Raw genomic sequence first — 27,406 nt, 5'->3', positions numbered from 1 at the left:
GAAAAAAAAAAAGGCTCGATAGGGTTCTTTTCCCATCAGGAGAGTAGAAAAGTCGACTACGCACTTCGTATTTGTTTCCAGAAAAGAACCAGCATTGTCTATGTTTCAAGCACAACAATCACAAGCCCCTTCCAATGGCTCGACACGATCGACAAGAACGCACCAAACATCTTGCCGGACCGACGTCTATCCATGACATTTTCCCCTTGGCACAACATCGTTTGCATTCTAAGGAAGTTTCCCTCGCCCTAATTCCAACAGATTTATTACTGCTTCTTTGTCATTTCTTCTGACGATTGTAGCATCTCGTCGATGCGGGAACATACTCCACTTTCTGAGGTTATCATCTTATGAGCCGAGAAACGATCCCAGTTTTAGGAAGGCTCGATATAAGCAGATGTCCAAAAGGCCAAGCAGAAACCTTACTTACAGACACTAGGAAAAAATAAAATAACTACAGGCGAGGGGCAAACCCGTCCTTAGAAGAGGGAAAAAAACCGTCCCTATTCATCAGAGACTGCTCATTCAGTCTGAGATCTACTCTACAACCAACAGAAAAAGACATCCTGAAATTTCTACATGAACTTGTCTCGTCTGGAAACATACTTGCTAGTCCTAGAAAGCCTGTAGCAAGACTTGTAGTTTATTATGCCGCGATATATACAGTTCGAAAATGCAAAAAGCTACGTGCCTTTGCGGACCAGTCCCTGTCTCTTTGCCATCACTGAAATTGTGAATAAACCAATGTCATATCTGGCATACACGAATTCACCAGGTGATTTGCAGCATCCGAGAAGAGTTCAGGCCAGTCTACCGCTCCTTGAACGGTTACATCTTTCCGAAGACTGGAACCTCGAAATCATTCGACCATTTCGTGGTGTAAGGATCACAATCTCCAACGATGTCATGCTCGAAACTGTCTGATCCTATGGCAGTAGAATCTTGTAGATTGAAGTCCATCTTGTTGAACATTATATTAGCAATGGCTCGGTCAATGACATTCGTCTCTGATTCCTTTGCGACATTCCTCGACCTATAATAATCGGAGTCCTGGTTAGAAATTACTGCCGCATGGAATATCACCACAAGAGTGCCATCATTTTGTCTTGACAAAAATTCCCACATAACAGGGGACGTTGAAAAGTCGAGATATTGAATATCATCCTACTCTAAGCTAATTATAATGGCAATCAGCACTTTAAGAAGTACTGGTCCTATTAAAGTCACACGAACTAAGTCAGGTCTTATGTCACAATGGGAAAAAGACAAACTCAAAACTCCAAACAAACCATGCCTTCCACAATCTCACTCAGTTTGTAAGATCGGGATATTCACATATCCTTGGAGGCTTTTCCGGTCACAGATCTGTGTTGATCGGATTCACCTACCTACCTCAGTAGCAAGAGGAAGAAATAGTCTCCTTCTAAAAGAAAGACAACAACTCGCGTAAAAGCATTCAACAGAAAAAGAATACCTTTTCCTTGTAGCACCGAGTGTCCACAGTGGTGAGCTTTCTGGGGTGGAGTTTCCGCTGTGACTCTCGGCTTCAACAGGGTGCTGCTTCGAATTATCGGCAAGGCGATACAGAGCATCACGAAAGCATATCCTCATTTTCTCACTTAACTGTCCATATTTATATCATAAGATCAATAGACTATTATACAGACAGACCACACAATTGAAATTTTTTAGCTTTGGAATATGCACCTGTGCCATCACCGTTTCAAGCTCCCACAAAACATATTCTTCAGTTGACATTGTTTCCTCAACCATAGGTTGATACGCTTCACATTGTTCAGAAGGGCACGAAATTTTCACCAGCTGAGCCAGAGCCTTCCAAAAAATAGATTGCAATTTATTAACCTTAGAAGTTCAGAAGCAAGAACTGCAAGTCCTGGCCTTTGCCATACCTTCCAACTGATAAAATGTGGACAATCTCACCTTTGCTGGTTGAAAATTGTCATCATCCATGTCGCACGAGTTAAACTGTGGCATGGTAACTCCTTGATCAATTTCGAAAGATGTTGAAGGGGAACTGTTCCTTGAGATACTCTGAGAATCCATCACCTTTAAGCGCGAATCATCAGCAGTTAACATGCCATGGTTGCATGAAGGACACCAGCAATATGCTCTGTCAAGAGTTTCATTCCCTGGCGAATCTACCAGTAAGGAGTTTCTGCATAAAAGAATCAATAGCATCAGGAGACGCTATTCGGAGCCCGCATAAGCAAAATCACCTATAAAGTGATTTAAGTAATTTTAGATGCCATATGCTCTACATGTCAACAGAAATTTACACAAGAAGGTTCCAATTTTGATTTCATAATTTTGTATCAGCTATTTATCTGTCTATCAAAGTCTATTCTGGTGTCAACCAAAGTACAGTTACTGTCTGGTGTTTCTACATAGCTAGCGCACTATGCTCGCTCTAAGTTCTATAGATGGATAAAATCAACAGCAATTGACCAGACCAGGCAGAACTTAAAGAGCTACATGGTTTCCTACGTGCATCAAATCAAGTATCTTAATCCCATAAGTAGTGCTTGTACAAGAAAATGTCGTCCATCTGATCTGCTCTGGCTAAGTCAAGCTGGCAATCTGGCATGTCGACTGAGCGAAAGTTCCGATGAAACTCCCCGCTAGACAAGCCCTCACATGTGCTGGACGCGCTAGAATGGTGCCGACTGCGAGGCGAAAGTTGCGTCTCCACTTCGCTGCAACTCATAATATTCAATTGGCTTTCTTCCTCATCAGCGATGAGGAATTTGTTTGGTGACCCAAAAGCTGGGCGGCTATATATTCCCCAATGATGCCAACTGTTTGGTGATGGGAGCCGATCTGAGAATTCTTGATCCTTGGGGACAACAAGAACATCGGTGCCGTTCCCATAATTCCGGTCCATCAGTTTTATCTGGACGAAATTGCAAAGTGAAGTTCATGATTCAAAAGGTCTCTAAATTCGATACACATGTTTAACTACCGCAAACAAGAAAACAGGATGCAAGCAACTATTCATCCTCTCACCAAAACAATTACTAGTTGATGCCAGTCACACAGCTCACTTGACGAAAACATGGAAACAAAAACGAGCTATTTCAAACCTGTCATGTGCCTAAAGTTTTCGCATTTTCACTATATCGAAATTGAAGAGTGGCGTATCGATCATGTGCAACTGCAACTACTGACTTTTTATTTTCTCCTTCCACCATCCATCATCACCGTGGTTCCAACCACGCAACCATCAAGCTAAAGATGTTTCTTGAAATAGTGAATGACAGAAACAACCGATCCTCACCGCAGAACAAAAACTCCACGCAGATTCAACAACGAATATCAAACACGACAATCTAAGGAAAGCGATAAGCATGAGAATGGTGGGTACTCCTAGGATCAGAACGAAGTTGCTTTTGCCAGGATCTCCACAAAACCGGTTCCCCACAAACCCTCATAATTAATCTAAAACAACCCTAAAAAAGGCTCAGGTCGATGTTCTCCACTAAATTTCTCCCTCCTTGAAACAACCAGGAGGTCAGAGGCGCGCACAAACAATCGGCACAATCACAAATAACACGACCTTAGCTGCTCGTTCAACAATGGAAAAAACACAACAACAACAACAACAGAGGAAACCAAAGCCTACCTTGTCAAAGGAGGAACAGAGAGCAGCAAGACACTCGGTTACTCAACTAGGAAGAGCTTAATCGAGCCAGACGGAGAACGGAAGGCGATGGAAGATTGAGATCTGCTAATGAAAACTCTGCTTTTCTCTCTGTTTCAGCTGAGGAGGAGAAGCAGAGGAGGGTGGCGGCTACTTGTAGTATTTAGCTTCCGCACTTTATAATTTCCTCTCTCTTTTCTTTTTTTTATATTTTAACTTTCGAATTTGTGAGATATTTCAGATAATTAATTTTAATAAAATATGGTGTGCGTTCTATATAATATATATTCGACGAACTTGTGGCTACGTAAATAGATTGGATTTATTCTATGAGAAAAATATTTAAATGAATAAGTCTTATTTGATGAGAAGGTAAGTGGGGAGGGAGCCTTTATATTTCCAGCTTTTGTGTTTCAGATAAATACAGAAAAGTCAAAATTATAAAAGAATATCTCGAATTTGCACGGCGGAGAAGCAATGGTGGAGACTCGTGGCTGAGAGGACTCCATCTAAAACTGCCATCTGATTGGCGGGGCGGCGGGTCCCACCCTCATGCCGGGGGGAGGAACCTGGGGCCCACCGAGGGAGGTTCTGCGGTTCCTGTGAGGAGGTGAAGTGCACGCGAAAATCCCAAAGGCAATCAAAATCCCCAGACACGGCGCCTCCTGCTCGGGACTCATAGAGCGACACGTGGCGCTCAATCCATCATTCCAGGTTTCGAGAGGGCGACACGTGGCGGACCACCGAGAGCCCTTGCTTGCACGTGGCGTGCGCGGATTCGGCCTGTCAAGGGAGGAAAAGTCAGTGCTGGTATATGTTGGGCTTTGGACTTGTGGAGGCCCAATACCATTTTTCACGGCTCTCTCTCCCTCCTTAGCAAATTGGCCTTTCTGCCATTGATCCCGTCCCGCCTCTTTTTCATTCACCAGAATCATTTACTTCCTTTCTCTCTCTGTTGTACCTGACTTACATTGTGGATTCATCTGCGCATTGCTGATCCCTTTCTCTTCAAGTGCGAGGTACTCCATGGTTGGTCTGCGGCATCAGAGCTGCGCTTAAGGATGCGGACCGAGAGGCAAGTCCGCATCCATGATCATGAGATTGAGATTGGCTTCCGAAACTCAAAAGACGTTGCTTACAATGCTGGAGATCTGCTCAATGATCGTCCACACCGTAGTATCACTTGCCAGGCACCCGAGTCCGGACAGAGGCCATGCGAAAATGTCTTTGAACAAACCAACTAAACTAATGCTATCCCCGAACTTTTCATTTTGTTCAATGTAGTATATGAACTTTAACTTAATGTGCAATTTGATCCTGAACTTTTGATTAGTTTAATGTAATCCCTGAACTTTCGATACATATTCAATGTAGTCCCCGAATTATATGAATATGGTCCATGAACTTTTACTTTGAAGATCTTCAAAGACCTTCAAACCGAAAGTTCAAGTACCACATTGAACAAATAAAAAATTCACGGATCACGTTGAGCAAATGAAAAATTCAAGAATCATTTGTATCATTATCCCTTATTTTGCCTATGCCTCAAGGGGTCTGTCTCCACCATTCAAAGTAAAACCCTGCTGCACTTTTCATTCCCAACGTTAAGATTATAGAAGGGCAAAAGGTGAAGAAGAAGAAGATCGCGGAAGCAGAATATTTCACTCATCTATGTCGTCCGTGGAGCTCCTACGAACTAACGAAGGGCGAGGTTTTCACGTGAATGTGGCCCCACTCAATATTCAACAATTTTTTTTTGGTGTCAAATCAAAGTCATCTGTAAATTCCTCACGCATGTCTAAAAAAAAAAAAAAACAAAAAAAAAAAAAATTAAAAAATTCGTAATTATTTTAAAAAACTTTTTTTTTCTTTTTCCCCCCAAAAAAAAAAAAAAAGGATATGCTGTCGGAGATGGAAAGAAAATGAGACCCCATCACGGACCTAAGGATTTCTTTGTAAATGGCATAATTTCGAATGTTATAAATTTCTATACACATATTGAATAATATGATGCAAGTAAAGGTGCGGGGTTCTTAGTAATAATTGTGACCCATACCTTTAGCCAAGTTAGCTCTTAGGCTCTGTTTGGCAGTGATTCTGTTTCCCAAAATTAATTCCGATCAAAATCATTTTTTTTATTCTATTCCCTGGATGATTTTTTGAGAATTAGAATGCGTTTGGTAATTGTTTAAAATTTTTGTTCCTGGAACAGAAACGCGTTTGGTAGCTGCACAAAATTTTCGTTCTCAATTTGTCATTTAAATCAAATAATTATAAAATCACATTTGATAGCAAAGAATAGGGAAAATAATCAAATAGTGAGTATGGAGCAAAAAAAAAAAAGCAACAAAATTTCCGTTCCCAATTCGTTTGTTGATTTGTCATGAGTATGCAATCGTTTATATTATTTGAAAAGTAATTCATATTACATTTACAAAATTTGTCTAAATCATTTGTTTGTTATTATTTCTTGTGACTTTTAGATTGATTACCCAAAAAAAAAAAAATGAAAGAAAGCTCCTCATTGTGCAACCGCCTATAGTTTTGCACTCTTGTAATTACACATCGTACAAGCTTACAAAACTTGCAACTCAACTACATTGATTTTTTTTTCACCCGACTCGGACAAATTTTTTGTGCGGCTCGAAAAATGGAGATTTAGTTTGTGACGTGGAGGGTTGACTCCAGTCTTTAATAAAAAAAAAAAAAAGATAAAAGTTGAAAAAACATAATAGGAAATAAAAAAAAAATACAAGCTTAATTAGAATAAAAAATAAAATAGATAAAAACTCGAAAAAAAAAAACATACGTATTAGAGGTCCCTTAATATAAAAAAAAATTAGATTTAAAAATTTTCCAAAATTTTATTTTTTAAATATAAATATAAATTGAATTTAAATATAGGCTTAAAATTTTACAAAAAAAAACTAATTTTTTTTAAAAGGGGAGGGAAGAATCTGGTGACGAGAATTTTTTCTCAAAATTTTAGCTTTTTTCAATCTTAATTTTTTTAATTAATTTTAAATTATAAAATTAAAAATCTAAATATAATTTTGTTTATTTCCCCCATTTCTTAAATTTTTAAATTTACCTCAAATAAAATTTTTAATTTAAGAAAATTAGTTTTTAGCAATTTTTAAAATTGAATTTTAATTTATTTTAATTTATGTAAAGTTGAAAATTCACGTGGAATTTTTTAAAAATAATACCATTTTATATTAAAATTTAATTATAAATATGAGGGATAAGTCATAGGTATATCGTGCAAAAAAGTAATCCCCAAAAGTATTCCAAAATACCAGAATCATCTTTTTTTTGCTTCTGAAAAGTGGTTCAAAAGTATTCTCGGTACCAGAATCAAAATCATTTTTTTTTATTACCAAACATGTTTCTGATCCTTTTTGTTTATGGGAACAGAAACGGATGATCAGAATCACCGCCAAACAGAGCCTTAATATATCATCGTATAAGTCAAGGAAATCGATAAATACTTTTACCATTCTACTACGTAAAAAGATTGGAATAAGAAACACTCAATTTTTTCTGAAAATCGTAAGATCTTTGACGCAGGAAGAAGGGCTTGACCCCTATCTACATGACTTGGTTCTGTTCCATTATTTTCTCAATAAAAATATTATTTTTTCTATCCGTATTGAATAAAATATGCTAAGCCAAATCTTCCCATGCAAAACCTACTTGATTTAGATTGGAAAAATCATACTACGAATTACAAATTGGTTATGAAGTTAATGCATGACGGACATTTTATATCATTTCAAACAACACTAAATATTGGACAAAAAAAAAACCAGTACTAAATTCAATTCCTTATAATACAATCACAACCATATCTTGTCACAGCTGTCATTTCTACTGCATTACAAAACCAATTATCGACACGGCGGCCAAATAAGATACTATATGTGTAAACTCACTCATTGGATCGAGGTTCAACTCAATTCTGTACAAGTTAATTTGATTCTTGCATTTAATGACTAAAAAGCTCATCATAACAATTTCTAAAGTTAATACCACAAAAAACTCAAATAAGCATGCATGTGCCACATTTATCCAAACCTAATTTTTGTGTCCCAATATTCAAACCGGTACACTAATGCCATATTTACCTCAAATTAATATTTGTGTTATAAAAAAATTTCAAATTGATACACTTATGTCGCATTTACCTCAAATTCGTGCTAAATTTTAGATTTTCTTGGAGCAAATATGGCACTAGTGTACCAGTTTAAAATTTTTTGTGACATTAAAATTAATTTGGGGTGTGTGGTGTGAAGACGAATGGATCGTTGACAGTGGTTGAGAGCAACAGGTCTCTTTGTAGACAGTGCAGTTTCCTTACCTTACTCTCACTATCATTTATCCATGTCTTGACATATACCAAACATCGTACAAGATTCCAAGTCCCATCATTATTATTAGGATTCAGTGCATAAATTACAAAGAAATAAAAGAGTAAAAGTAAAAAAAAAAAATCGAGATATTGTTTATCTTGGTTCACCCTTAAATTAGGTCCACATCCAATTAGATTGGTCAAATAGGTGAGTCAGACCGGTTTGGTTTTAGATCGGGTCATAAATAGTCCTACCCAAGTAGACTTATTTAATCTTTTTTTTTTTGGTCGAATCATTTATCCTGTTTAGGACTCATTTATCACAATATAAATTTAGTGACCCATACCCGATGCAACACATACGTAACTTGGCTCATATTCCCGAAACACTTACATATTTAATTAAATCTAGGAAAACTCTTACCCAAACCGAAGTGTGAGTACGAAGTGAGTGAGCGCGAGATCAAGTGAGGGCGAGGGAAGTGGGTTGAGTCTAAATAAATTGTAAACCTATTTATGATCTATTTAATACTCATATTAGGTTTGAACCCACTTATGATCCATTTATTAAATATAACTAGCCCGTATAATAACTCACCTCATCATATATTGTTTAAGAATTGGATTTATGACCCATTTTGAATGGTCTACATTGAACAGATGATTTCACTATAATTAGCATCTCACACTTTTCTCTTACAACTCTCAATTACAAAAGAAAGAAATTATATAAGTAGTAGCTATTTATGTGCGCAAGCCCGAAATATTAATAAAATATAGGCTTTGGCGTCCAGGGGTGTTGCCCTCTACAATCCTGCCGAAGCAACTCTCGCGGACCCTCGCCTAACCATCGGGGAGCGGGACCTAGTGCTTTCCTCTCGATGGGAAGTATAAATCACACTCTAACCGTTGAAATATAACGCGCGGAAACTAACTAAGATCTTACAAATAAATCAATGCGAAAAGCCCAGAGAAATAAGGATGAACAATAAAAGATACTAGAGATTATATGGTTCGGTCCGAATATCGATACCTACATCCACGGAAGAGCCAGCAAGAATAATCAACTATAATCGGAGAATCGGAATTACAATTGCTCAATACGCTCGTATTTCCCGTACCTAGATTATATCCAAATCCAAAGTGTTCACAAATAAACAACTTAATTGGATATAATAAAACTCACGCGCAAATCTACTATGGTCAAGGCTCCTCGCGCGATCAAGAGAACGTCACCTTTCGTTCACCGTTTTTTTTCCGTCTTCGCGAGGCGTCCTTCTCAGAGCCTCCCCTGTTCGCGACTTCTATTCAATCTTTTTTGCGCGGCACGGTGGAGTCTCTGTTTTTGGGTGCTCATTAAGAAAAGAAACCCTTCTTTCCTTTTATTTATTACTTTCCTCTCTAACGAAGGTTTTCTTTGGATTGGGACCCACTGAAATCTCTTTTCTGTTCAAGATATATATCCCCAAATCTTGATTAATGGTCAAACGTGGTCCCCACCCTTCTTCTTCTCCACGACAAAGAAGTGCATCCTCCGTGAGAGTTCTCGTATTTACGATATCGTCACCGTTTCTCATCCAAAGAGCATCGATTTTCGCATATGATTTAAAACTCCAGACATAATTTTAACAATTGGTATCAAAGCCGACTTCCGATAGCATGTGTGGACTGCAGTGGACGCTCGTTGGTGCCATTGAGGGAGGATTATGTGACATCCATTGTCCCACATTACTTAGGAGGAGAGTATTGGGCTAGTTTATATGGCAATGGACCCTCTTGACTTGCAAGACACGTTTTTCGAGGGTTGTATGGGCGGCCCTAGAAAGAACAAAATCGTGAGGACTATGTGTCCAAAGCGGATAATATCTTGCAAGTGACACAATGGAAGCGTGGTGAGCTCGGACCGTTAGACTAACAATTATCCTAGTCTCGGACCGTTACACTAACAATTATCCTAGCCGATTTTTATTCTATCCAATGCAAACCTACGATAACGTAAGGGAAATTACAAGCTCTAAAGAAAAGTTGCATAATTACAAAACGTTAGGGGTAAAGTACAAATTTTGAGGACAATTAGGAACGAGATCAGGGATGGAAGTGGGATGGCTATTATACGGTTATTCGACCCGTCCAAACCTGATGGGACACAAACGGGGTAGCGGGTTGAGATCAAAACATGAAATCCAAAAGGTACAATTAATTAGATTTGTAAGAAATAAAAGTCTTTTAACAAATTACTTTATGTCAAAGAATATGGCTTGAGTTTAACTAAACCCCTTGCAAACAGACCAAGTATTGACTACTTGTGCAAATGCAAGACCCTCCTTTGAAAGAGAGAATTTTTGTTTTTGGCTTCTTTCCATTTTTGGGCATTCGTCGGTATTATTCACTGTTCCACCCAATGTTTTGGAAGTGTATTTGACATTTACAGAACACCATTTAACGTGGTTTTCGTCGCTCAAATACTGTATTTAAGCCCTTTTTTTTTTCCCTTTGGAAAAAGATGATAATATTATACTTAATAGTTCTTAAACAAAAAAACCCGCCATAAGAGCTACTAAACAAAGCAAATTCCAAAGAGGTTGGGGAACCGGACTAACCGAAAGGAGAGTAGAGAATTTATTCTATGGGCCGTAGCTACCCAATCGGCTAGAAATGGTTTGAAGGCTAAACACTTGTAAGCCTTCACAAGAATCAAATTGACTCATCAACTAGGACCAAGAACAATCTTTGCATTGCAGTTGACAAGAAGAGGTTCATGTCTCGACAATTCGAATGTATGTTGAAGTTGAGTCATTTCACTCATGAAAATGTAGTATATTCGATCTAGGAACAACTAAAATCACCGATCCTCGTGCTCATTGGCATTTAATATTCACATTCGGCCCTGTGAGCAAATATATGCCGCACGAAATTGATGGGATTCAAATGGGTGACCGCCAAATTCCAAGCTAAATATCCTCAACACCCTAACCAATTGTGCCAGCCTTGGAGTTTACGACTTACATGACTTTTCAAGAAATCAATCAAATCATATGATTGTGTTGCAATATTTCTAAATTCCAGCAGCAAATTACACACACACATATATATTTCTGTTGAGAAGGTGCTGCAAATTTCAGCACTAAATTATTAACTCTAGGCCACCTGATATCTGTAAAACATGTGATCTAGAGCCAATATAGAAAAGAGAAAAATCGGAAGTTTTTGATTGGATTTTGCCCTTTGGCAAGCTACTGAAGATGCATTTTTAAAGACAAAGATATCAAATGTCAATTAAGTTCCAATAATGCCTCAGTAAAAAGGCAAAAATGAATATTCATGTTAAAAAGAGAGATTAAAGAGTCAGAAAAAAAGAAGGTCCATTACTGTCCAAGAGCAAAAGGCAAAATAAATTGAGATTTCACCCATGCATTCACACTCCAACTATAATCAATTTTGAAGATAAAATCAACTCCAACTTTAAGATAAGAACATCGTTTTCTGTAGTCCTATATAATTTCATGTTCATTGTGCTAAATTCATAACATAAGGAATAACAACTTGAAGTGAATATTAATACAGTACATTAATGTTACAAAAAATCCCATTCTAGGTATAAATTATAGACATCAAATAGATATAAGGTCGTGTTGGTACTATTGATTTGTGTATACTTTTGAAACTCGATTTCAAGTGATTTGATTGAGGTACAATTATTAGGATGATATTGTTAACGAATCTATATTTATTATATAAAACACACTAATTTTTATACACGACATCAATTTTTGAAAAAATTCATAATTTCACGATATCACCCAGTTATTTTGTAATTTCTACTTAATTGTAACGGATACTTTTTTTTTTACTTGCATTGGGCGGGAACTGCAAGGTAAATATGTTAGTAAAAAAATTAAATAGGAAAAGAAAAATTCTACCTCCCCACTAAAAAAAAAAGGAAGAAGAAGAAGAAAAAATAAGTAAAGAAAAGAAAAGAAAAGGAAAACATCAATGTCTAGTCTCTCCACAGATTTGACTTCCTCAGCCTCTCATGAAATTTTTTCCTCAGAGAAGCATACCGATTCAGGACTCTCCGATGTGAACCAAAACGCAGCTTCTTTCTATGTTCCCATGCCGATCTCTCTCCCTTCTCATTTCTTCACCGCAAAAAGTTCGCCTTTTTAAGCCTCTCCCGCCCGCTCTCGCCTGCGCTCGCGGGCTGTTCGCTTCAGTCCCCACCCTCGATCTTCTCTCGCAGATTCAGCCTCGGAACTGTATGTGAACTGATCCTTTTGCTTTCACATTGTCCAATTTTCAGTTTAGCGATCGTTAGCTGCTCAACGCGAGTGCTAATGCAAGATTCGTAGTGGGCTTGCTTGGTTTTTCACATGGCCACGTTGATTTAACTGGCTCTGGGGTACTTAGTTTCTGGGACCAGCTTTGGATTTGAGGAAGAAGGAGCTCTGTTGGTTTTTGGCGAAGTAGGTAAAGGAAACTAGGTGGAGTTCTTTAGCGGTTATGGGTATTTTGTGGGTTGAGTGAGTTGAAGGGACCAAGTGGGCTGGTTGGTCATATCGATCGACAACCAACAGGGCAGAATCTTTCGAGCAAAAGGGTTCATTTGTTGTGTTTGGGCCAATGCCATGTGTGTGTGGTCGTTTCATTTCTTGCTTGTGTAATTATGATGTGCTTTGTTGTGGTTCTTGAGGAGTCTGCTGGTGTACCGTCTTCATTATTCTTGCGGAGGGATAACCACATTTAATTGGGTGTGGATGGATGTAAGATGTTAGCTGTGTATTCTTAATCTGATCACGCATTTTTTTTTACAGTGACAATCAAATTCAGTTGATTCGAGTTTAAATTACTGTTGCAACTGCAATGGAAGAGTATGTGTCCCTATATCTTCTCCATGTCTTCTTTTTTGTTCTTTTTAAGTTGATGCCAAATTTGTCATATTCCCCAGAAATTGGACTTCAAAGACATTGTCGCTTGTTTATTTGATTTAGGGAAAATGCACTGGAGCTTCTTCAACGGTATCGACGAGACAGGCGTATTCTTCTTAGCTTCATACTTTCTGGCAGCTTAATCAAGAAAGTCACAATGCCTCCTGGTGCTGTTTCATTAGATGATGTGGATCTTGACCAAGTCAGTGTCGATTATGTTCTCAATTGTGCTAAAAGAGGTGCTCAGCTTTCTAGTTCATTGCAGTTTGTTGTTCCCTGATAGCGTTCTTATCTGCATTGCGCTTTGTTGATGCAGGCGAAATGCTTGAACTATCCGAAGCTATCAGAGACTATCACGATCATACTGTTTTACCACATATGGTAAGCTATGGCCTGCTGTTCATTTGTCATTGCATTGCTCAACTTATTAGAAATTTCTTTTCCTGCAGATAGTTGGGTAATTGGCAACTGCGTACCGTCAAACATGTGATTTATTACTGGCATCCTGATATGGCGTACTTTACTGTTCAATTCATGAAGCTTAATTTTGTGTCCAGTTCTTTTCCGTAATTAATTTTTTGTTACTGATGTTCCTTTCCAAAGAGATGCCTGGTTGACGGCGATTCTATCCCCTATGTCATCTTGACACACATCTCTCTCTCTCTCTCTCTCTCACGCACGCGCGCAGCACGCGCATAGTGTGTTTGTATGAAGCTTTATCTTGTCATCGCGATTTCATTATGCTGATCTGGTTTTAAAGCTTTACCCCCCTTTTTTCCCTTTTTGTAGAATAATACCGGTTCCAGTGATGAGTTCTTTCTGGTTACAAATCTCGAGTCTTCAGGTTCACCTCCGAGAAGGGTGCCTCCACCCTTTCCTGCTTTTATGACACCGACAGTCTCTTCTTTCATGCCATCACCCATTCCTTCTGCACCATCTACAATTCCTGATATCGCTCCATCACCCATTTTGTCAAGCGTATCTAGAGCAGAGTCTTTCAACTCTCCGCAAGTACGAGAACTCACTGTAGATGACATTGATGACTTTGAGGATGATGAAGAGATTGAGGAAGTTGACAATCGTAGAATGTCGCGACGGAGTATCAATGATGCAGCGGATCTCGTGCCAGTGTTGCCTCCATTTGCAACAGGTAACTCAAATAGCATATGTCTCTAGTTTACTTGCCTTTTGAAATTTCATAATTTGTGTGGGTTTAGATAACTCTGATGAGCGAGATACATAATTTCGGTATGAGTCTCGGATAGGCTCTCAGGGCACATTTTATTAAGATTTTGGGGAAGAAGGATAGGTTGTGTTAGACAGAAGCATGGCTGAGTTTGTTTGTCCCTTCTCCTTCTTGTCCTTGTGGATCTGCACTTCCGCAATGTGGTTTCCTCCCTGTTGGGTGTGAGAAGGAGTTAATAGCTTGGCGGAGCTTCTTTTCGGTTGCAGAGATGTCATGTGTACTAAGGGAAGTGGAAGGGTTTTAAGTTTCCATCTATACTAGCCAAGCATTACATTTTTCACTATCCTCATCAACATCAAATCACCTTAATCCCAAACTAGTTGGGGTCGGCGGTCGATGAACCCAAAATTTTTCACTATCCACATAAATGAGAATGTTGCGGTACCCTTGCAATGCTAAGTTTCATGCCCATTTTAGTTGTAAATTATGCTTCTATGCATAGTTTGTTACCATTTTGGTGCCGTTTGAGTGATGCTTCTCTTAACTTATCCAAAAAGGAAATTATTTTATGTTGCTTGCATAACGGTATGCTCTAATCTTTTGGTTAGAATCTTGGACTGACTGCGATTATCAGAACTGGAGGGCATTATTCTACTAACTTTGCAGGAAACCAAATGCATGAAATGATATAACTGAACTTTAATTTCTCGTTTTGTTAGGTATCACTGATGACGATCTCCGCGAAAGTGCGTATGAAATCCTTCTGGCTTGCGCTGGTGCTGCAGGGTATTTTTTATAATCTCATTTCTTTTGCAGTACTTTTCTTCACATGGTGATATAGCTCGTTTTTGAATTGGCACATTACCCCACCTAAAATCATGCCTCTTGCCCACGTCTATAATATTACCAAAACAGGGGTCTTATTGTTCCATCTAAAGAGAAAAAGAAGGATAAGAGGTCCAGGTTGATGAGGAAGCTTGGACGCAGTAGAAGTGAAAATTTGGGGTCCCAATCTCAACGAGCGCCAGGATTGGTTGGTTTGTTGGAGTCCATGCGTGTACAGATGGAGGTACTTTGGAGAGACTTACAACTTCTCTTTTTTTTTGGCACATTTTTTCTTATTTGCCTTTCTGTTGCTTTGTCACTACTTAAAGTGAGACAAAATATCTGTTGTTACTCTCTTTACTGCGACGGCAGATCTCCGAGGCAATGGACATCAGAACAAGACAAGGGCTGTTAAATGCGCTTGCGGGCAAGGTTGGAAAGAGAATGGACACCCTGCTAATTCCACTGGAATTGCTATGCTGTGTTTCCCGTACAGAATTTTCTGACAAGAAGGCATATATAAAATGGCAAAAAAGGCAGGTAAGTTCTCTCCCTTTCCCCTGCCTTACTGAAGTTTTTGCTTGGAATAGATCTATGTTAGTAGGGTGTTTATCCATGTCTCTGCGTATAAGTTAATCTGACGCAATAGCAATATCGTGTTACATTTCAACGTATAAGTTCTGTGCCAGTGCAGTTAAATATGTTGGAAGAGGGGCTTCTTAATCATGCTGCAGTTGGATTTAGTGAATCTGGACGCAAAGCGAGTGAGCTTAGGATGCTTCTGGCGAAGATTGAAGAATCTGAGGTTCACTTTTTGTTGGTTCCACATCCACTTGCCATACCATTGCATTCTGTTGTCATCATTCATCTTCCAAAGCATATTATGGTGTTTACCTTCTTTACTTATGGAATCTCCTATGTTAGCTTTCTCACTTTGCTAGTTCTAGTATTGCCTTTTCAGTTCTGGGAGGTTCCGTTCATGCATGTTGTGTTGCTTTCACCAAAGTGCGATGGGAATTTACTTCTGAACTATTGTCATTCTCAATTGGGTCTGAAAGTACTAGAGCCTTATGGGCCTAATGGCAATAACTAACAAATTCTGGTCATTCTAACTATGGTAATTGCAATTTTCTTTTACTGCATGCTGCTGAGACTCTTCCATGTAAGTGTGTAGACGACTGTTTTGACATTATGATGTTGATGAGAAGTAGTTTTCCCTAACAACTTCTTGAGTTGCACTTTGGCAAAGTAGGCTTCTTCATCACTCATTTGCATGCTTTCATGTCTTTGATATTGCCTATGTTCTTTTTAATGTGTTTCAGTCTCTTGCGCCTTCAGTGGGTGAAATACAGCGCACAGAATGTTTGAGGTCTCTCAAGGAGATTGCTATTCCACTTGCTGAAAGGCCAGCGCGTGGTGACTTGACTGGTGAAATTTGCCACTGGGCAGATGGGTATCATCTAAATGTCAGGCTATATGAGAAACTGCTTCTTAGCGTCTTTGACATTTTGGATGAGGGAAAGCTGACAGAAGTTAGTGCTTATTGTCCTTCGCTTTCTAAGGGATTTAAATAACCTAATGCGTATTGCAGTGAGGTTGAACTGTCCAAGAGTTTTAAGTGTTTGAGGGGCTTTGCCCTCCTAATGTTGGCTTCTCAACAAAAGCCAAAAGGCAAACACCATATGAACTTTGGAATCTGAAAATAAAATTTGTATGATTTCTTCAGATACAAATATCTGACTTTAAAGATTTGTGGTGTTGGATCTTACTATTAACTCCTAGTGAGCTATAACCAAAATTCAAAGCTAAAGTTGCAGCTATCCTAAACACATATCATCTGATTTTAGGTTATCCAGTGAGTATGACTACATACTTTTGGTTTCCGTTTCATAGAAAAATGAAGTGAACTGGCCATATTGTCATGAACTGAAATTTTGATTGCTCCTCACTAGGGAGAAGTAGCATTAGTTATTGCCTATTATCTAGTTTGTGCAAAGATGACATATTTTGTTCACAAGTTGTTGTCCACTCCACTTGTAGTGATCTCATTTACTCTTTCACAGGAAGTTGAAGAGATACTTGAACTCTTGAAGTCCACATGGCGTGTTTTAGGAATCACAGAGACCATGCACTACACGTGCTATGCATGGGTACTATTCCGTCAGGTAATGTTATAGTAGATATTGATGGATTTTAGGTATCTAGAATGCGCTTTTGAGGATTTCTCAAATCGATGTTTTCCAAAGTGTTAACATTTTTTTACCCCTCATATAGTAGAAAATGCTGGTAAGTGCTGCCCCATATATTCTTGCCTGTTACTTTGCAGGCTTTTACTCCCTTCCCCTCGGCATCACTTTTATTTTCTTCCCCGTGTTTTTGAAAAAAAAAACCTTACTCAACATGCTCCTAAAGGCCATCCTGCGAAAGGGGCCATGAGCTGATGGAATTGAGCAAAGTCTTGCAAAAGAATTGTGACGTTTTCTGAATTGCAGCCTTGTTGATAGCACTGATGTTAAAACAGGAAGTGAAGGAACTTTTGTGGATCCTTTCCTACAATAAGCTTTGTTGTGGATAACTTATTCTCCTTTCATCACACCTGCCACTATTCTACTGGTGAATTGGGTACTGGCACTGGTTGAGTTTGAAACCTTGCTTTTGCTGGATACATTGTGTTGTTTCAGGAGGCTTGGGTCAATATAATATCTGTTGCAGTTTCATATGCACGTAAAATCATCATATTCTGTGAGTCTATATGTGGCCTAAGTATGAAGTGTCTGGTGTGGCTTGCTTTCTAACAGCATATAGTGGGCGTAGTAGCATTACAATCTTGGTCAAGATTTCCCACAAGTCAGTCAATGGACTCTTTATTAATTTGCTGCACCTATTCCTTTTCTCGTGTAGATTTTCTGACATGTTCTTATGGTTGTATGGAGGAATTATACTGATTTTTTCATTTCATTATTTATCTTGTTGTTGCATTCTGAGTTATTGCTTGTACTGGGTTGCTTGACCACAGTATGTTATGACCAACGAACAAGGAATGCTTCAACATGCCATTCATCAGCTAAACAAAATTCCTTTAAAGGAGCAGAGAGGTCCACAGGAGAGGTCACACTTAAGAAGCTTGCATTCCAAAGTGGATGTTGGTGATGGATTTCATGAGATGTCCTTATTACAGTCCTTCCTACTGCCTGTTCAGAAATGGGCTGATAAGCGGCTAGAAGACTACCATATGCACTTTGCAGAGGTCTGATATATGTGTTGCGATCAGTGTTCAATCTTGTCAGTGCTATTTTTGTTTGTATGGTTCATTTGCGAGAGTGGTAGCTTTTTCAAGAAAAAAGCTGGTACAATAGGCATAAATGTGTGTATGACATGCATGTTGGGCCTGCAACTTCTTTCACTTATGTCATTGGAGTTCATGTTGAGTTCTTCTGGAGATTTGGCTCCTCTGACCAATCCTATGCGAAAACTTCCCTGCAATGAATGTAATGCTAAATGAAACACTACTTTGAGCATCTTATTCTGGGGAGTTAAACATGCCTATCACTAGGACTGTTGAGCACATCTTGGTAGTGGAATTAGTGAGATGGATGTTTAACTTCATGCAAATTGTCATGACTTGCATTTAGTCACACTTCAGGAGTGTCATACTGTATTACTTTCACAAATAAGAAGACCTAATTGATGTGCTAGAACAGAGTTCATAGATGCAGGTTCGAGTTATCATAGTGTCGGAACTGGGGCTACGCTACCATATATGAGAGAGAGCAGCATCATTGTTTGGTTTCACTTGGGACATGGTAATAGGCCTTCAGGTTCTTGGCTGCATTCTGAGAAATTATATGCATGTCGTGTTACCGTCAAACTTATTGTGATACCAGTAGAGTTCACCCTTAGGAGATCTTGATGTGCAGCACATCCGGCGGTAATTCTTCAGGGTACTTGATGAGAGATCATGCCATGTGATATCTTATGCTTGCTTATCCAGTCATGATGCACATGGTGGCATGTACTTGTAATTATCATTTAGTTGATCAAATTTTGCATCTGTTGTGATCAGTAAAAGATAAAAATTTCAAGCTTCTTTGGATACTGTTGCATTTTTTATGAACATCTTAGGGGTCCATCAAACTATAATACTTTGTTCTCTCTCTCCTTGAGGCCCTAAGACTAAATTTTTTTTTGCAAGGGTCATTCTTCTCTATTTTACCTTGACATGGTTTATCATAAGTGAGAAAATCTCATACACCTGGCAGGGATCAGTCTTGATGGAGAATGTTGTGAAAGTTGCAATGGTTTCTCGGAGGCTTCTTTTGGAAGAACATGAACATGTATGGATGCTGGTATTCCACAGTTGATTTGGCTATAAATTGTGTTGCATTGTGATGACAGATAAAGGATAGGTTAATGATGCAGCATTACACATGGTGTTGGAAACCGAGTCCTGTCTCTTAAATACATGCAGTTAATAGGATCTGTTATGTTCTGGCACCTCATCTACTTTCAGATTCTCTCAGTTCCATATATATGCGGCATTTCTTTATATGTGGGTATTTCATATATTCAGCATGATCCAGTTTTACAAGGTCCTCTTATTTCTGACCGAAAAAAAGGTCCTCTTATGATTTTTAGCCATTTAGGCCTATCTCGAGGCTTTACACATGAACTCACCATAGAGGTGCATATACCTCATGGGCAATCTTCATCTCCCGTTTTACACGTCTGGGCTAATTTATTTAGTTATTTATTTAATCCTCCACTGACGGGACTCTCACTTTGTCCAGAATGCAGCAATGAAGTATATTTTCATGTAATGTACACATTCATAAAATACGGCATCTTATTGACACACCGCATTTGTGATATTCATTTATTCACCCAAGTCTCCATTCCGTAACACATGCTTGTGTTAATCTCGAACAAAGTCGACTCATACCTATATATTGTTAGCAATAAATGCATGGCTTCATTGGGATGTAAAGTTATTGCAACACTTTTCATGTCAACACAGGCAATCCAGTCTGGGTCTGTCAGTGATAGAGATCAGATAGAGTCGTACATATCATCCTCCATCAAGATTGCCTTTGCAAGAGTAAGTTGCTCATTATTTTTTTTTCTAGCAGTTGTTGTGTCTTCAAAGATTTTGAATATTCCTGATTCTCCAGGAATTTTCTTTGGCTACAAGCTAACCCTGATGTCTAGAGAATTGTGTGATTTCTCTATTGTTTCCGAAATTGTTTTGGAGAGATCATGTGATGATAGTGATTAGCATGAGTTTTTTGTCGGACTGCTTATTCTTCTTCTGGACACAGATGCTGTCTGTTGTTTAGAATAGTATTTTTGCGCCCTCTTCTTTTCATTCTTCTCAATAGTAATATAAACTAATCGGCTATCCGGTTACATATCTTTGATCTGTAGCTTGATGATTGAGCTTGCATATGCTGATGTGTCTAGATTATTTTGGATTTAGATATATATCATCATATAATAATGTTGGCATAGGCCATACACTTATCCATGTCCTTAAATCAGCACTTTGAGAGTGATTACATGGATAAAACCCTTCTCAACAATTTTGTTCATACTCATTAAGGTAACGAAGTCCGGAGTTCAACTGCAAGTTCTATGAGGATGAACTATAGAACTTTATGATCCATGTAGTTGTCCTTGCTTTCTCTTGAGTTCACTACTTTGAAAGTGGGATGGGATAGCACTTTTAGGACATAAGGTATCTACATGATGATTACTAAGTAGGATACTCTACTTTTAATAGTAATGCCATTGTTAATGAATGGGTCTTGTTTTAAAAAGGTGCATGCATTTCAGGGCAAGAAGAATGTAGTAAAGGAAATTGACTTTTCACAAATATGAGTAGCTTTTTGCTTGAATGGCTAAAAGTTATTACTTTCGTTAACTTCATAATTATAAAGAAATGTGAGAAATTAATCAGTTAAATTGTTTTCCTTTGTTAATATGCGACATAATAATTTTCCCTTTGCAAATATTTGGCTTGGACAACCTATGATGTTACCATTTATGAGAAGGTATGTTGTGTGGCATCTCACATGGACCTGAGATCTGGGGTTTCCTCTTCTTGAATAGCTGAGCTTTCTTTTGAGGGTCCTGGAAGTGAAAACAGAAAACTCTTAAAGGGCAAATGCTTCCTGTTAGTTCATGTAGAGCTATTATTTCACACTTATTTCTCCACGCAGATATCGCTAGTGATTGACAAATTAGAGGCAACTCATGAGCATCCTTTGGCATTGCTTGCTGATGAGACCAAGAAACTTCTGAAGACAGATTCAAGCACCTTCATTCCCATTTTATGTCAATGGAATCCACAGGCTACTATTGTTTCGGCTTCACTTGCACACAAGCTTTATGGCCAGAAGTTGGTAAGCTTATGTCCTGGGGGCTGGTCGCTCAGGTTTATCTTTCAGAATTATGGTCTTCTCAGTTGATTTTAATCTCTTTGAAATCTCCAGAAACCTTTCCTTGATCATGCTGAGCATTTGACTGAGGACGTTGCTTCTGTTTTTCCGGCGGCGGATAGCCTTGAGCATTATATAAAGTCACTTATATCATCTACATGTGGCGATGAGAATGCTGATTTCTACAACAAGAAACTCATCCCATACCAGGTGAAATAGTCGACATGATGCTTCTAGATTTCGATTGTAGTTGGGCTCCTCTACATTGGTGTGCATGTTTATTTCCTTGCTTTCTCCTGCTATCTATCCATTCTTCAACTCTTCCATTTCCTTTTTCCAGATTGAATCGATATCTGGGACATTGGTGTTGCGTTGGGTCAATGCACAGCTTGCCAGAATTCTTGGCTGGGTTGAGCGTGCTATTCAGCAAGAGGTATGTGCGATATTTCTTGATTTATGGAACTTTAAAACCTCTGAATATATTTTTGCCTGCTGCTTCTTTCCAAGATTTCATTTCTTTGCTGTTTAGAGTTAGACAAAGATGGGAAAGAGATGAATGAAGACAATCTTCATGTTAACAGGTTCTTTTTCTGGGCTTTGTAAAAGGACTCTGATGGAGTCCTTTGATGAAGTTTTCTTAACAAAATTATGATCACGTAGGCTGTGACACCATATGCTGGTTGTATTGTACCATGTGCTCACGAAAAGCCTGTGGTTTGGGTACTTTCCCATTAAAAGAAATTATATGCTCGAGGTGCGCGCGTAGAATTGAAGTCATGAGTGTTATTAGTACTTTCAGTCTAGCTTCTTAAAGTGGAGCATAAATCGTTTGTCTCAGTGAACAATGGCATAATGCTCTATATACTACTTATCTTATTGTTTTGGACCCTTGCCTCTGGATTTTCTTCCATTACGAAGCCTAATCTTTGTTTGAACACTTTTGTAGCGGTGGGATCCAATATCACCTCAGCAGCGGCATGGGAGTTCCATTGTTGAAGTATATAGAATCATTGAGGAGGTGGGTATCTACTTCTTGTCATTATTTTTTGTTATTAACTTGCTGTGGAGATAAGTGGTGGATTGCTTAGGGTGGACATGGTTGTTGCAGTTAAGGGCCTGTTTGCTTTTAGGAAATGTATTCCATTTTAATGAAAATAAAAACTACAAGACAAATTTTCTTTTTCAGTTTTTCTTTTCTGAAAACATGTTTGCTTCTTGTAAACAATTTCTTCAACGTGATTAAAATTTCTGAATACCTTTTTCATTATATTTTATAGCCATTGATGAGAGAGAACAAAAACCTTATTTCATACCTCATCTCAACAAGTGTCTGATAATAACGAGAATGATTGTGATTGGTGTTGATTTTCACAAGATTTATAAAGGGATTATGGTAACGAGTATCCGGGGGCACTTGTTAAGTAACAAATTGAGGAAAATTTATGGTTTCCAATGCACTGATAGCCCCGGTGTTTTGTATAGTCAGTGTCCTGTGAAAATCAAATTATTCCACATAGAATATACTTAACAAGTGCCTCAGTACCCTTCAACAATTAATCAATCAAAATCTGATAAGAGAGAATTTTCAAGTTCTGCTCAGGAGATATTCTACAAGAAAGTCTCCTCTAGACATAGAACTCTGGTTTAGAAAAGTGAAGGGCTTCATCGGAACGAAGCAAGCCGGAGAGGTGTGAACAGTTGACCACAGTCATGGCAGGTTCTTTTGCGTTGTGGGCGTCCGTGTTTCCAATTGGAAGAAAACATACAGACCATCACAATATTATTTTCAAAAATTGGGCGAAAATCTAAAAACTATTCTTAATGGTGTCTTTGGAAACAAGTTTTGAAGACCCTTGAAAACTCACCCCAAACAAGTTTTTATCAAGACTTTGAGAAGTTGAAAAAAAAAAAAAATACTTGGGGAATTCCTCAAAAATACTTACTGAAGAGTTCAATATGAGAGTTGTCAAATGGATTTTTGTTTGCACCCCGAACTTAAATAGAAATTCACGTCTTTATTTTTTTTACTATTGAAATGAATAAGACAGATGCTTGCATGTTCTATCGGTTGAGGTCTTGCAGAAATTGCGTATGTATACTATCTTAACTGAGGGAGAACTTATTCCATCTGTGCATATTGTTTATTGCAGACTGTTGATCAATTCTTCGAACTTACCATTCCAATGAGGTCTACGGAATTAAATAGCATGCTCCGTGGCATTGACAATGCGTTTCAAGTATATGCTAATCGAGTCATTGATAACTTGGGTATGTTTTTCCATCATGTTGTCTGTTTCAATTGATTTTCTCTTATTGAGAAAAAAAGCAACACTTCTCATATGGGTTTGCATGTTTCATTCTCTCTCTCTCTCTCTCATATCAAAATAAGCTTCAAGCCCCTTTGTTGTTTCTTAAATGTCAACCCAGTTTGGTTGTTTGAGATTTATTCTCATGCATAGTTGTTGTTTCCTTAATGTTCTGTTAGGAAAATATCATTCTTCTTGGGAAGTGCTCAGTGCATTTTGTTTGCTATGTGCAGCTAGCAAAGAGGAGCTTATTCCACCAGAGCCGGTCCTTACAAGATTCAAAAAGGAAGCTGGGATAAAGGCCTTTGTGAAGAAGGAGCTTTTCGATACTCCTAGGATTCCTGATGAGCGGAGATCAGTTGAAATTAACATTCGAACAACGCCAACACTGTGTGTGCAGTTAAATACTCTATATGTGAGTGTTGCTTTCCTCTTTGCATGTGTATGGGAAGATGTCCACTTTCATATTGTCCCTGGAATTTGAAGCACACTGAATGTCAATCCTTCATTTCATAAAAAGGCACCACGGAATAATGGTGCCGGTCGTTGCTGTAAAAGGAAAAAAGGTTAGAGTTGTATAAAAAAGCTAAAATGCTGAGAAAAAGAACAGCTTTGAGTTTTCAAATTGTTGAAGCAGACAGAGATATTAATTACGTATTTTGCTAGATCTTTCCTGCTTGTTTAATTTATGTAGGCAGTAACACAAATAATCACTAGCAATTCAGTCTTTCATGGTCGGTGAAATGACATGGTTTGCAAATATTTATTCCAGCTGAAGAACTGAAAGGGCTAGTGAAGAAAATAAATAAAATCTAGATCAGAGATAATCAATGGCAGTTGGTCTTAGTATACTTCATTAACTGTTGAAATTAACTTAGCAAAGGTTTCTGAGCGGGAGGGAGGGAGGGAGGAAGACAGAGACAGAGCTTACAAAGTGTGCGGGCCTTGACACTAGTTCGTTGCCTCTGCCAATTTAGGTTAAGTCAATGTTGATGTATGTTTTTATTCCTGACAGTATGCAATTAGTCAACTTAATAAGTTGGAAGATAGCATATACGAGCGATGGAGCAGGAAGCAACGCGACAACTTAAGTAGTAAGTTCTTTTTCCCCCCTTAAAATTTTATCAAAGCAGGAAGTTCTCTTTTTTCTAATATTGATGAGACTATTGACTATCATTTTATATGCTTCAAATGAACCACTTTTGTCTTCCATAGAAACTATTTGTGAAAGTTTAAACTCAAGCTTACACGAATAGCTTTAGATTATTTATTTATCTTTGTCTATTGAAGAATGCTTATTGAGACATACCGTTTAGTGTCCCGAACTCAAGAAAATTTTCATTTGACGTAATCCCTGGCTTCATCATTTGGGTTGGTTCTTCATGCTTTCTTTAAAGTCTCTCTTTCTTGAAGTACATGAATCTTGTCATCTCTGCGATTTCATTTATTTCAGCTGATTCTTTGGACTTGAAAGATGTTAAGTTTCTTCTTGAACTAGTGCTCTGCATACTTCCAATGATTGTGGCTGTGGATTTTGCATTCCAATATCTAATATATGATTGTTTTGTATGAATAAATTTATTTTTACGAGCATTTCGAATGAAGGTTTTACCTTCGCTTTGTCTTATTCTTACTCATATTAAACCGACCATATTCTTTAGATGGAAAATCGAAAAGCTTGATGCAAAAAGCATTTGATGGGAGCAGAAAAGATTTGAATGCAGCCATTGATCGCATATGCGAATTTACTGGTAAGAGTTACTCCTTTTCTCGCTCTTTTCCTTCTGACACCTTGCTGAAGAGTTTAATTACTTCAACTTCAGGAACCAAGATTGTCTTCTGGGATTTGAGGGAGCCATTCATCGAGAATCTGTATAAACCAAGTGTTTCTCAGGGAAGACTAGAGTCATTGGTGGAACCGCTTGATGTGGTAGGTTTTTCCTGTAAAACTTTCATTTAAATCTGTTTCATCTTCTCACAGCTGCTTAAAGTGAGAAAGATAATTTCCTGCTCTGGATTTGGTTCTAAGATTCAGAGTCATTAGCATAGTGACTAGCGTTTATCTGAATAGTATTAATCTTGTCTGATTACATGCTCATATGTGTATGGTGATATTTTTAGCCCAAGAATTGTAACGGTGGGTCTTTCCAATTTGGAATGTTGCAGGAACTGAATCAGTTGTGTCGCATTATTGTGGAACCCCTCAGGGATCGCGTTGTGACCAGTCTTCTTCAAGCATCACTGGTCTCGGTTTACTTACTTAGGGGGATAAAAACCTAAATCCATTGTCACTATGTTATGGTACTTATCCTATTCTTCTTGCAGGATGGTTTACTTCGAGTTATTCTGAATGGAGGCCCGTTGCGAGTTTTCTACCCTGGAGATGCAAAACTATTGGAGGAGGATTTACAAATACTGAAGGTAAGTGGATGTGGATACATGTTACACCTTATATATTTGCAAGAGACTTTTGATCAGTGATGTTTGTTTTACTTTTGGACAATGACACCTCATTATATGCGTGTTTAAATTACAGGAGTTCTTTATCTCCGGAGGAGATGGTCTTCCACGGGGTGTAGTCGAAAATCAAGTGGCCCGAGTCCGTCAAGTTATAAAGTTGCATGGTTATGAGGTTAGCTGTTTTGCTATATAGTTCATTTCTTCATCCATTGAAGAAAGGATAACAATCCCAAGTAATTTAGTTATCAAAGCTTTATATGTGCCTTTGGTTGGTTATCTTTTTCGGCCATTGATAATAGACCAGAATAAGGCATTTTGAATCAGTGCTGTTGCAACAATACTGGATGGGCCAAGTCCTCCCTTATATCAACACGAGTCTCTGAATTAAGATATTGAGCTATCACATGAATCTCATTTTTACCTCTATGGATCCCATAAGAAGTGTAGGTTATAAATCAAGTATACATGACAATCTTAAGTTCTATCTCCTGATAAAATCAATATATTTCCCATCTTTGTATCTCGATATACAAAATTTGTCCTTGATTATTTGACTATTAACTATTTGCTAAATCAACCCTTGTAGACGCGAGAACTGATTGAGGACTTAAAATCTGCGAGTAGCATGGAAATGCAAGGTGGCAGAAGCAAGCTTGGCGCTGACTCCAACACGCTATTGAGAATATTATGCCACAGGAGTGACTCAGAAGCATCACAATTCCTTAAAAAGCAGTATAAATTGCCCAAATCTTCTGCTTAGGGTGGCATTCACGTGACCCAGGGATAGTCACGATCAAGCCTTTTAAGTAGTGTGATAGTTGTTCCTAAGTGAAACTGGTATCTCCCCAAAATTCATTGTGCCCCACTTTTATTCACTGCTTCTCCATTGTAATTATGAAGATTCTTGAACAAATGCCTTTTTGTAACTTTTGTATTTACCTGAAATAAGCGTTCTTTCATTTTAGACAATTCTGAACGTCATGTGCCAATCCATGACTAATAATTTGAAGCCAAGTGTGGGATGCTGAACATTTTGTATTTGCCCTTGTTTGCTGTAAAAAAGGGTAGCTGATGCCTTCCGCATGAGATTACTCAAGGTCTGTACTTTGGCCTTTTTGGATTTTCTCCTAGGCTCCATTTGTCTCATAAAAATGAATGATTTTGAAAATATTTTGCTAATGTGACCGCTTGTATTGCCTAAAATAATTAATCGCTGAATTTTCTTTTATTATTGACAATAATTTATGTCTAAGCATTTTTT

At 38.2% G+C, this 27,406-nt stretch overlaps 2 protein-coding genes across 3 annotated transcripts; one reads left to right on the top strand and one right to left on the bottom strand.

Annotated features, from left to right (window-relative positions):
• Positions 1–370: 370 nt before the first annotated feature.
• LOC115756498 (protein LNK3) lies at positions 371–3,811 on the bottom strand. The gene is made up of 6 exons (XM_030696310.2): positions 3,641–3,811; positions 2,550–2,911; positions 1,942–2,176; positions 1,708–1,833; positions 1,475–1,623; positions 371–1,033 (listed from the first exon to the last, which is right to left on the bottom strand). Exons 2-6 carry the CDS (start codon positions 2,900–2,902, stop codon positions 829–831), a joined length of 1,068 nt encoding a protein of 355 aa, XP_030552170.1. The 5' UTR covers positions 2,903–2,911; positions 3,641–3,811; the 3' UTR covers positions 371–828.
• Positions 3,812–12,020: 8,209 nt separating this feature from the next.
• Positions 12,021–27,114, top strand: LOC115756496 (protein unc-13 homolog). 2 transcript variants are annotated; one of them, XM_030696306.2, is made up of 27 exons: positions 12,021–12,265; positions 12,821–12,877; positions 12,998–13,173; positions 13,251–13,315; positions 13,724–14,084; positions 14,840–14,906; positions 15,036–15,189; positions 15,318–15,485; positions 15,640–15,750; positions 16,268–16,477; positions 17,009–17,110; positions 17,962–18,192; positions 19,205–19,279; positions 19,960–20,040; positions 21,161–21,343; positions 21,434–21,589; positions 21,720–21,812; positions 22,326–22,397; positions 23,530–23,647; positions 23,919–24,100; positions 24,701–24,779; positions 25,347–25,436; positions 25,509–25,615; positions 25,852–25,929; positions 26,011–26,106; positions 26,222–26,317; positions 26,732–27,114. In XM_030696306.2, the coding sequence occupies exons 2-27, from the start codon at positions 12,870–12,872 to the stop codon at positions 26,903–26,905; spliced, it is 3,333 nt and encodes a 1,110-aa protein (XP_030552166.1). In that variant the 5' UTR covers positions 12,021–12,265; positions 12,821–12,869; the 3' UTR covers positions 26,906–27,114. The 2 variants fall into 2 exon arrangements, with proteins under 2 accessions (XP_030552166.1, XP_048139419.1); XM_048283462.1 differs by lacking the exons at positions 12,021–12,265; positions 12,821–12,877 and having other exon boundaries at positions 12,998–13,136.
• The last annotated feature ends 292 nt before the right edge of the window (positions 27,115–27,406 follow it).

The sequence above is a fragment of the Rhodamnia argentea genome, chromosome 8, assembly GCF_020921035.1.
Source record: "Rhodamnia argentea isolate NSW1041297 chromosome 8, ASM2092103v1, whole genome shotgun sequence".
Taxonomy (NCBI): Eukaryota; Viridiplantae; Streptophyta; class Magnoliopsida; order Myrtales; family Myrtaceae; genus Rhodamnia; species Rhodamnia argentea.
The sequence above is the reverse complement of the archived record's forward strand: the minus strand, read 5'-3'. Positions and strand labels throughout refer to the sequence as shown.

What these genes read in the sequence shown, in the direction of transcription:
- LOC115756498 (XM_030696310.2), bottom strand. Translation starts at nt 2,902, where the DNA reads ATGGACCGGAATTATGGGAACGGCACCGATGTTCTTGTTGTCCCCAAG. An exon ending in ACAATTTTCAACCAGCAAAG is followed by an intron (nt 1,834 to 1,941) that starts GTGAGATTGTCC and finishes ATTTTTTGGAAG; the next exon opens with GCTCTGGCTCAGCTGGTGAA. An exon ending in TTGAAACGGTGATGGCACAG is followed by an intron (nt 1,624 to 1,707) that starts GTGCATATTCCA and finishes AAATATGGACAG; the next exon opens with TTAAGTGAGAAAATGAGGAT.
- LOC115756496 (XM_030696306.2), top strand. An exon ending in ATACTGTTTTACCACATATG is followed by an intron (nt 13,316 to 13,723) that starts GTAAGCTATGGC and finishes CCCTTTTTGTAG; the next exon opens with AATAATACCGGTTCCAGTGA. An exon ending in TTTTGGAAGAACATGAACAT is followed by an intron (nt 19,280 to 19,959) that starts GTATGGATGCTG and finishes ATGTCAACACAG; the next exon opens with GCAATCCAGTCTGGGTCTGT.